Below are 11,156 nucleotides of genomic sequence, written 5' to 3'. Positions count from 1 at the left end.
GTGAGTTGTTAGTAGTAGTAGTAGTAATTCCGGTATTGCAGGTTTCCTTTTTATTTGCCTGTTCACACCGAAATAGAAAACCAATTGCTTGGTTTGGTGCAACTGATATTATGTATTCACTGCGCCATCGTCAAAAGGAACTTATTTCTGAAACGCTTTTAAGGCTGGGCCCTTATCACTGTCTCATCCGGTTGTTTTATGCTGTTTGATTTTTGTATAGTTATTTATTTGTTTTTTTTTGTGTGTAGTGATTCATATTTCTTTTCTTTTTTTTTATTCCACTATTTTTCACTGTATGTGAGTTACAAATACATACATATATATATATATATATATATATATATATATATATATATATATATATATATATATATATATATATATATATATATATATATATATATATATATATATATATATATATATATATATATATATATATATATATATATATATATATATATATATATATATATATATATATATATATATATATATATATATATATATATATATATATATATATATATATATATATATATATATATATATGGGGATTTATAAGGAAATGGGATTTGAAAATAATTCCGTTTTAAGATTTATTTATTCATTTACATTAATATATATATTGTATGTTTGTTCGCATTGATTGTTTATTTAATTTCTGTTCGTTTTAAGTTTCATTTATACTTTAATAGCAAAATATTTTTTTTCGTTTTAAGCTCGAATTTGATATTCTATCTAAGCATTACTCGCTTTAAGATCTACTTATTCATTTGTATTATTATTTGTTGTATGTTTTTTGGTATGATTGTTTATTTAATTTCTGTTCGTCTTGGGTTTCATTTATTCTTTAATAGTAATTTCTGGTCGTTTTGAGTTTGAATTTTAACAGGTATATGTATCTCCTGAGCTTAAGTTTAAAATGGCATTTACTTTTCTTTGAAAAACTTATTTTTGGGAAAGTTTTTTTAATTAATTTTTTAATTTTTGTTCGTCTTTTATTGCAAAAAGTTTCAAGTTTTTATGGCATGGGGGGGGGGGTGCTTACTGTCCGATTATTCTTGACTTTAAAAAACGGATCTAGAACTTTCAATTTAAATCTAATGAGGCTTTTTTCAAAGTCTATACGATTACCTCTTTGATAAAAACTTTATATATGAACAATAGACAGCTTGCATAACTTGTGGACAGCGATTGACAACAATCAATGGATTGAAAAATAGCTCCAATAAGGGGGTTTACGCCATTTCACTTGCTGACACAAAGGGATCACGACTGTTTGGAATTGACCTTGATAAGAATTTGTGTGCCAAAGCAATTTTGAATCTATCACAGAGTACGTATTTTAACCTTATAATTGGATAATTATAACAGATTTCCTATGTGTTCTTCCCATACACGACCCCTTCCCATAATTTATAAACCCCCCTTCATAAATTATGCCCCAGGGTATAACTTACGACGCCTACCCCTGGGCCCTGGTGGGCTGTGTCGACACCGGAGTTTTTTGTTATCAGAACTTTGAACTATTTTAACAAAATGTCTATCTCAAAATTTTTATCTGATGCATTTATGGCGTGGAGGAAGGATAGGGGCTAGTTCCACTTCATTTTCTTTTGACGTTTGAAAAGTGAACAAGAACTTTCAATTTTCAATCAAATGAGCCCTCTCTAAAGTTTATACGAGCATCCCTTCCGTAAGAAATAACATGAAGGATTCAGAGAATCCTTAAATTACAACCCTTGCACTAAGGATTTTGGGGCAGTTATCATCCCAAAAGACCTAATTTGCAGAATTTAAAACTACGTTTAATAAAAGGGCAGTCTTAAAATTTTGATTGGATGTGTTTGGGGAAAAGGTGGACGTGATAGGGGGATTAGTTGCCCTCAAATCACCTTCGACTATTAAAAAGGGCACTAGCCCTCGGAATTTCCAATCAAATGAGCCTTTTTTGAAGTTTCTACGACACCGCCTTCTATAAACACCTTATATGCCCCCAGGGCATAACCTCAAACCCTTGCCCTGAGGGTTGTGGGGGATTGTCCTCCTCAAAAAAATATTTTCTATCTGGAAATCAACTACGCTGAACAAAATGACTTTCTCAAAATTTTGATTGGATGTCTTTGGGGGAATGATGGGCGTGGGGGGGGGGGGTTATTTGCCCTCAAAACACTTTCGAATATAAAAAAGGGCACTACCCCTTTGAATTTCCAATTGAATGTGCCTGTTTTGAAGTTTCTACGACAACGCCTTCTATAAAAACCTTATATGCCCCCAGGGCATAATTTAAAACTCGTGCCTGAGGGTTGTGGGACAGTGTCCTCCTCAAAAACATATTTTCTATCTGGAAATCAACTACACTGAATAAAATGGCTATCTCAAAAGTTTGATTGGATGTGTTTGGGGAAATGATGGGCGTGGGGGGGGGGGGGTCAAGTTGCCTCCAATCACTTTTGACTATTAAAAAGGGCACTAGCCCTTTAATTCCCAATCGAATGGGCCTGTTTTGATATTTCTACGACAACGCCTTCTATAAGAACCGTACATGCCCGCAGCGTATAACTCAAAACCCCTGCCCTGAGGATTGTTGGGGAGTGTCCTCCTCAAAAACATATTTTCAATCTGGAAATCAACTATGCTGAACAAAAATGGCTATCTCAAAATATTGATTGGATGTGTTTGTGGGAATGATGGGCTTGGGGGGGGGGGGTAGTTGCCCTCCAATCACTTTTGACTATTAAAAATGGCACTAGCCCTTTGAATTTCCAATCGAATGAGCCTTTTTTGAAGTTTCTAATACAACGCCTTCTATAAAAACCTTATATGCCCCCAGGGCATAACTTAAAACCCTTGCCCTGAGGGTTGTGGGGTATTGTCTTCCCCAAAAACATGTTTTCTGTCTGAAAATCAACTACGCTGAACAAACTGACTATCTCAAAATTTTGATTGGATGTGTTTGGGGAAATAATGGGCGTGGGGGGGGGGGCTAGTTGCCCTCCAATAACTTTAGACTATTAAAAAGGGCACTAGCCCTTTAATTTCGAATCGAATGAGCCTGTTTTGAAGTTTCTACGATAACGCCTTCTATAAAAACCTTATATGCCCCCAGGGCATAACTTAAAACCCTTGCCCTGAGGGTTGTGGGGGAGTGTCCTCCTCAAAAATGTATTTTCTATCTGGAAATCAACTACGCTGAACAAAATGGCTCTATGAAAATTTTGATTGGACGTGTTTGGGAAAATGATGGGCGTGGGGGGGGGAAGGGGGCTAGTTACACTCCAATCACTTTCGACTATTAAAAAGGGCACTAGCCCTTTAATTTCCAATCGAATGAACATGTTTTGAAGTTTCTACGACAACGCTTTCTATAAAAACCTTATATGCCCCAGGGCATAACTTAAAACCCTTGTCCTGAGGGTTGTGGGGGAGTATCCTCCTCAAAAATATATTTTCTATTTGAAAATCAACTATGCTGAACAAAATGGCTATCTCAAAATTTTGATTGGATGTGTTTTGGGGGAATGATGGGCGTGGGGAGGAGGGTTAGTTGCCCTCCAATCTTTTTCGACTATTAAAAAGGGCACTAGCCCTTTGAATTTCCAATCGAAAAATGAGCCGTTTTTGAAGTTTCTATGACAACACCTTCTACAAAAACCTTATATGCCCCCAGGGCATAACTTAAAACCCTTGCCCTGAGGGTTGTGGGGGAGTATCCTCCTCAAAAATATATTTTCTATCTGGAAATCAACTACGCTGAACAAAATGGCTATCTCAAAATTTTTATTGGATGTGTTTGGGGAATGATGGGCGTGGGGGGGGGGGGGTTAGTTGCCCTCCAATCATTTTTGACTATTAAAAAGGGCACTAGAACTCTCGATTTCCAATCGAATGAGCTCCTTTTGAAGCTTCTACGACGACCCCTTCGGTATGAAGTGCCTCTGAAAAAAAAAAATAATAAATAATAAAGCATTGGAGCCGTACGCTACAGCGTTGCCTCTGATAAATAGTTCTTAACAGTTATATGTCACTCATAAATAAAAAGTATATTGGACTGAAAAACAAGTTAACCTTAGTCTTTCCAATATCAGTATATGTATAAAAATGTTTGACCTTTGAAAGCGGAATGGGCCTTCGGACTGATCTTAGGAGGACTGATTCTGTCCCAACACTCCCTGTATTACATGTCAACGATATTAGAAAAAAGTAAGTTTTCAAAAATATCTTAATTTCCTTGAATCTTTAGTAAATATTTCCATCTTTAGCATTACAAACATAAATAAAGTGGAAATATTGTGATACATAATACCGGATTTTCGTTCAAAGGATGTCTTTTAATGAGTTTTCAGCGGGTCTTAATTTAAAGTTTTACCTATTGTTATACATTCTTAGGCCTATAACGATCTGTAAGCAAGGAGCGACTCGGCCGAAAAGTAACCGAAACTCTAAAAACAGAATCTTACAACAATAGATACATCAAAAGAATTCGCTTTTAGTGCTGATCCCAAATATATAAGATTAATTAAGTTTAATGTTACCTATCAAAGCTACGAGCCTGAAAATATTTGGCTGATTTTCAACATCCCCCAAGAGTCAATGAACCTTATTGAAAACCTACCATCATATTCAGCGTATCAGAGAACCCTACAGTAGAGGTCTCAAGCTTTCATCTGCAAAAATGTGGAATTTTGTATTTTTGTCAGAAGGAAGACCACAAATGCGTGTTTATTTTATTTCTTTTTCTTTGTTCTTCCCATGAGTGATCGTATCAAACTACTGATTCAAGAAGATCAGAAGATAGATCATTTGATTGGAAATCAAAAGTTCTATTGCCATTTTTAAGTGACCGAAATGATTGGAGGGCCACTAGCTCTCCTTCCATGCCCTTCTTTCTCCGAAGTCGTCTGATTAAAATTTTGGGATAGTCATTTTGTTCAGCATAGTTTAAAAGTCCAATAACTATGCCTTTGGGGATGATATCACCCCCCACATCCCCCAGGCGAAGAGCTGCAAGTTATGAAAATTGCCCATTGTGTACTTATAGTATTTGTTATTGGGAAGTATATAGAGGTTTTTCGGAAGATGGGGGATTTTCTGGGGATGGATTTTCAACGGTGAGAATTTTTATTGGGAGAGTAGTTTCTGGGGGGTGAACTTTCCAGGGGAAATTTTACATCTTTCTTTCTCGTTGGCGACTCCATTTTACATGTGGAGGTTTTCTGGGGGAGCTGTCCGGGGGAATTTTCAGCGGAGTTGGAATTCTGTGGGTGCTTTTTACATGGGGGGATTTTACACGGGAGAAATTCTCCATGTGGGAATTATCACCAGGAGATATTTTCCATGGGAGAAACTTCCATTGGGGGGGGGGGGGGGTTCAGGGAAAAATTTCCACATAGAGGAGATCCCATCACGACCGAAAAAACGATCAAAATTAAATAAAGAACAAGTCTTTTTTTCAAATGAATGTATGTTCACGAACATTTTTCAGGCGGAATTGTCCGTCAGAAATTTTCTGGGGGAATTTATAGCGAGGATGGAATTACCCGGGGGAAAGGATTTTACGCGGGAAAACCTTTCCATGGAGAAATTTTTCGTGGGGGGAATTTCCATGGAAGGAAAAGTGAATTTCCGGGGATTATTTGAAAAACGAACAGGAATAAAAAAAAAACAAGTTTTTTTCCAGTGAAAGTAAGGAGCAACATTAAAACTTAAAAGCAACAGAAATTATTCTGTGAGAACGATTCCTTAAGAACGAAATTTTTTCTAAGAGTACTAAAAAAACTTTAGAAATGAAAAAATTGTTATTGAGGAAGGTGCAGCCCCTCCTCATGCATGGAATAATTTCTGTTCCCTTCAAGTTTTAAATTTGCTCCTTACTTTTAGTAGAAAAAAACGTGCTTTCTTATTGAATATTTAAAAAGGAAGACAGTGTGAACTAGAAATAGACTAGAAGCACAAATCATATAGGAAAATGAAAATAAAAATACTGGAAGCGTGGAGTCTAAAAGAAGAGAGTCTTCGAACTCCCACTATCACTAGCTCTAAAAATACAATTCTTGGTTCTCATCAAATCTGACGCAAATTCCCATTGAAAGATCTTAAGTCGAACTGGCCAGCCATGACAAAAAAAAAAAAAAAAAAAAAAAAAAAAAAAAAAAAAAATCTCATTGAAAAAAAAACAACAGGCGTCTTGTTTTGATACAGGAAAAATATCCGCGTTGTTTTACATTTTTCGTCTTTTATTTCCACTGGCCGCAGTCTCGTTTGTTGCTTTTTTTTTTCATTGAGATTTTTTTCTCTGTTGTTTTTTTGCAAATTCCCATGCTACTCAAGCATGCGAGTTTCGCTTATTTTTAGAATATAAAATGATTCTTATAAATCATAACTTTTTCACACCCAATACAGACTAGTAGCAAAAAAAAGACGAATATTTCTTGTGTCCAATTGAGAAAACTGACACTTTTACCTTTCACCCAAAAAAAAAAAAAAAAAAAAAAAAAAAAAAAATAATGGTAATATTTTCATGCTAGCTATGATAGTCAACGTTGCTATTTTTAAAAATAGCACTAGATGGCATAGGCTGTTTTTTCTCTCAGACACAAGCTTGGGTTTCCTCTCTTATGAGTCAATTATACTCTTTGATGAAAAAGTACAATGTCGCCTAAGCATCTAACCGCTGTAATAAATTGGAAAGGACAGAAAGTGCAACGGAGCGACAAATGCACTCAAACTCTATCTGACACGTGATTCTTAGAATCTTTTATCTGCGCGTGTCAGTTTCAAATATTTGCGCATTTTTTTTTTATCTTGTTTCAATAATTAGTCATGCTAATTTCTTATGTACAGATGACAAAACAGACAAATTAGTATTGACGGTTAAATCAAAAAAAATTCTCAAGAAAAGTTGCCACAGATTGTGAATGTTTCTCTTATAAACTTAACAGATATTTTCTTTTTTTTTATTAAAAAAAACACACATCTGCTCTGCTCAATTCAAATTAGAACAAGGGCTGAATTACGCTCAGCTTTCAGCTGTAAGCCATAAAAAGTACAGAAAAATTAATACTTACGACGTTTACAGAATTATACTTTATATTACAAGTTATTTTTTTTCTACTTTGTATAAAATATAAAACATTAATATTAAAAATAAGGCTATTCAAATTTAATCAAATTAAAAATTTAATTGAACTAAACATTAAAAAATTTAATTAAATTAAACACTAAAAAATGAGTTTAAATAATAATTAATATTAAATATTAATAGCAAACTTGAACAGCCAAACCTTCTTCTATGAATTGAAAAACATTCGGGCACCATGAATAGCTTACCAAACAAGGAAATCCGGGGACAATGGCACGAAATGAGCCATTCCTTTCTAATCATCAAGTGGAATGTGATTGAAGTTTTATCCCTTACCAGGATGTATTTACACAACACCAACTACATCACTGAACACCCTATGGGTCACAAGTACCATGGGCTGAGAAGCACTATGCTAGGAAAAGAAAATTGATCCTGAACATACTTACCCAGGGCATAGGAATAGGATAGAGCGGAGCTAAGAACACATTTGATGTGGATATAGGCATTGTTATCCAAGAGTATAGAGAAATTGCCAGAAGCCACTTGTTTTTCCATGGCAATACTGATGAGTGGACAGTCAAGAGGATCCCCTAGAAAAATCAATTGATACGCTAAAATATACAGTACGAGTGTCAGCTTAAACTACTGTTTAGGGGAGGGGGAGCGTAAAATTGACTCGCTTTATATACTTTTCTTTTCCTTGTGATGGTTAAACAGGCAAGAGGATCCCCTAGATTAAATCGACTCATCAACGAGGAGAAATTGTCTACATTTAGCTAAAACTATTATTTTTAGCCGTAGCTATTTTTGGTGGCTGAGAGGGGGTACACTAATATATTCGATTTATACAATTCTCTAGCAATCCTTTTCCTTATGCTAAAAAGACAGTCATGAAGGTTCCCTAGACCAAGACTAATAATTAGCATAGAAAGAAAGGAGAAAAAATTGTCGTTATTTAGCCCGCGGTGCGATTTTTAACCTCAACCATTTTTTTGGAAGGAGTTCAAACCATAACAGTTATTTCCTCGTGATGAGTGAACAAACAAAGGAGCAATATGTCCATGTAGCCAACTATGCGATTCTTAATCGCCTCTTTTTTTTTAGGAGAAAAAGGGATACTATAATATATTCAATTTGTTTACTATTTAATGTTCTATTGTGGATTTTTTTCCGGAACACTACACTGTAGTGGTTCTTTAAAATATTTATTTTTGCTAGTTTTATGAATTAATCTTAATTCATGACACATAAAACGAACTTTTGGATTAATTTAATCAGAAAATAGATAGGTTTTCGACTGAAATATAGGTGAAACCTAACTACGAAACCTAACCAAACTAAGTCAACGTTCTTTCACACAACAGAAAAAAAAGAAAAAAGAGGGCAAAATCTCCAAGAGCAGTGAAACAAAACAGGATCGTTAAGTGTTTGGTTGATTTTGTCTTTGCAGAAGAGAGAAATTAATAAATCACAATAGAATAAGATTATACATAATAAAGAGCCTGCTGTTCATCATGCTAAAGTCTAAATCTCGTTGTTACGTTGCTAACAGCTAACGGGGTGGCATACAACTCGTTACGTCAACGCATAGCACTTTTTAGAGGTTCCGTAAACTGCATAAGGTTGGATGTTCTTTTTTTGTTTTTTAGATTTTTTTTTTTTGGACACAACAATAGAGTATATAACAGTCATAGAACAAAAAAAAAAGGGCTACATTTTCAAAAACACTGGGACAAAATAACAAAAATCTCAGTATTTTCATTTTCACACTTGTCTTTACAGGGGAGGGAAATAACATAAAATAAGAATAATAGAAAGATAAGAATAAATAGAATAATAAAATAGCATAAAATAATATTATACACAATAAAAAGTCTGAGTCTCATCATGACAAAATCCAATTCTGGTTGTTACGTTCCTAACACCTTAAGGAGTAGCATACGCGTTACGTCGACGAGTAACACCAACTGAAAGCTTCTATAAACTGCACCAGGTTAGACGGGGTTTTAGTTCAGTTTCTGAACTCAAATCAGTTTCTTATGCCATCAGTTTATGCTTAATCAGTTTCTCATGAAGATCAGTTTCTTATGCTAATATGCTAATAATGCATAACGTTGTCACAGTGCAAAATTTTCCTTAGATAGTCTAACGTGGTGATTTATACTTGCAATGAATCCGTAACCACGGCCTACTAATTTGTTTTCAAATACAATAAGTCGTAACCAATGAAAAATAAAACTAAAGATCTTCTGAAAACCATTAAAAACTGAATTTTGGCAATAATAAGAAACGCACCAAAAAATCTTTTAATGCTAACTATAGATATCCAAAGTTAATAAATTTTAAAATTACACGTCAAAAATTATTACTACACGAAAACTTTCTTAGTTTTCGAAAGAAAGAAATGGAAAGACCGGAGACAAGTAGGACAATATACGACTAGGCCTATAACATGTCCCAGAACCTTAAAGCCGAGGAAAACTCCTGTTTTCTCAAAAGCAAAAACTTTCTGTTTTTCTGAGAAGGACGGTGATGGCGATTTTTTTGTCAGGAGGCCATCGTCACAGCAATGAACCGATTAATTGGAGCGGAGATTTGGGGCGGAGAAGCGGCACAGAAGTTGGAGTCCCTCCAGCTCCAGTATTATAAAAGACTATTTGGATTACATCAGACAACTCATTCACAGGTTCTGAAAGGTGATATGGGCCTGTTTTCGTTAAAACTACGTAGGTCTATTTTGATGCTTAGATTTTGGTTGAAGATCATTAGGTGTAATGAAGACAGACTAGTAAGTGCTGCTTATTATCAGATGTTGAGCTATGATTCGAAAAAGTCGTGGCCATCTCAAATTAGGTCATTACTAGAAAGTGTGGGAATGGCTTACTTATGGAATGACGGTCTTGGTTCCCCTGATCTACCAACAAATTTAGTAAGCCAGGTACGATTTATCTTAGAGGGTCAAGAAATTCAGTATTGGCAAGGGCTGGTTTTAAATTCTGCTACATTGAATCATTATAATTAGGTTAAACCTAGTTTTGGAGAGGAAATTTATTTTAAATTCAATTTACCGGCTATGATTTTATGTCGATGGATTCAGCTTAGGGCGAATTGCCTTCCAATCCAGAGCAGACAAATGGTGTTCGACAGGGGGATAGTACATCCTGATGGTCGGTATGTGTGTCCTCTTTGTAGGGATGAGGACGAAGATTTGGACCATTTTCTCAGAAAGTGCCCGGTGCTCTCTGATTTAAGGGAAAATTACTTACATGGGATTGTTTTGCTGCTTCCAAATATCTTACAAAGTAGTATCCAACCACAATATTTCGTATTGGTGCGTACATAGAGAAGGGATTAAAAAGAAGGAAATGTTTTTACAATTAATTATTATTAATTATATGGAATTAAAGTAATTTTTTTTTTGGTATTTTACCAGAAGGTATTTTTCGCCAAGTATTCATGTTAATGTGTGTTTGTAATTTGCTCTGTTGTAATTTTTCTATTTTCATATTTTTTGTGTGTATATGGCTCTTGGGCTTTTTGAAATACACGATCTATCTATATCTATCTAATGCCATTTTCTGCCACAAAATATCAATTTTGGCAAAAATAGGGCCAAAATCCTATCAAGCGATGATTCTGAAATAGCTAATTATCTTAGAATCAACAAAATGCTAGTTTTTTAACCTCCCAGTTTCAGAAACGATATTGCTGTATGTATGATCAAGTATTGTTCTTTAAATATTTCTTCTTTATGGGGGGGGGGGGGGAAGAAGGGGGGTTTTGTAAGTCTAAAGAGTTAAAATCTAATTTTATGTCCATATTTTCAAACTTTTCCTGAGATGTCTTTCAGATGATAATGGAGGAGGGAGAAGAATATTGACCCCTAACCTTTTGCTCTCAAATCAATCTGACTCTTAAAAAGGACACTATAAATTTGAATTTCAAAACAAATGAGCCCCATCTGAAGTTTATGCAAGCACCCATTCCATAAAAACCTTATATGACCCCAGGCCATAACTTAGAACCCTATCCCCAGGGCATTGGGGGGTTGCGTCAACATAGAGGGATT

General features: G+C 35.0%; 1 protein-coding gene across 3 annotated transcripts in view; it reads right to left on the bottom strand.

Annotated features, from left to right (window-relative positions):
* egh (beta-1,4-mannosyltransferase egh) overlaps positions 1-11,156 on the bottom strand; it is a 58,312-nt gene that overhangs the window by 6,337 nt on the left and 40,819 nt on the right. For all 3 annotated transcript variants that reach the window (XM_089092603.1, XM_089092604.1, XM_089092602.1), the window contains one exon: positions 7,534-7,677. In XM_089092603.1, coding sequence (XP_088948729.1) covers positions 7,534-7,677 — 144 coding nt within the window. The remainder of the gene's footprint in view (positions 1-7,533; positions 7,678-11,156) is intronic.

Source organism: Artemia sp. Qi Xiang Cuo, chromosome 7 (genome assembly GCF_049724085.1).
Source record: "Artemia sp. Qi Xiang Cuo chromosome 7, ASM4972408v1, whole genome shotgun sequence".
Lineage (NCBI taxonomy): Eukaryota > Metazoa > Arthropoda > Branchiopoda > Anostraca > Artemiidae > Artemia > Artemia sp. Qi Xiang Cuo.
This window is presented reverse-complemented; position numbering and strand designations above follow the sequence as displayed.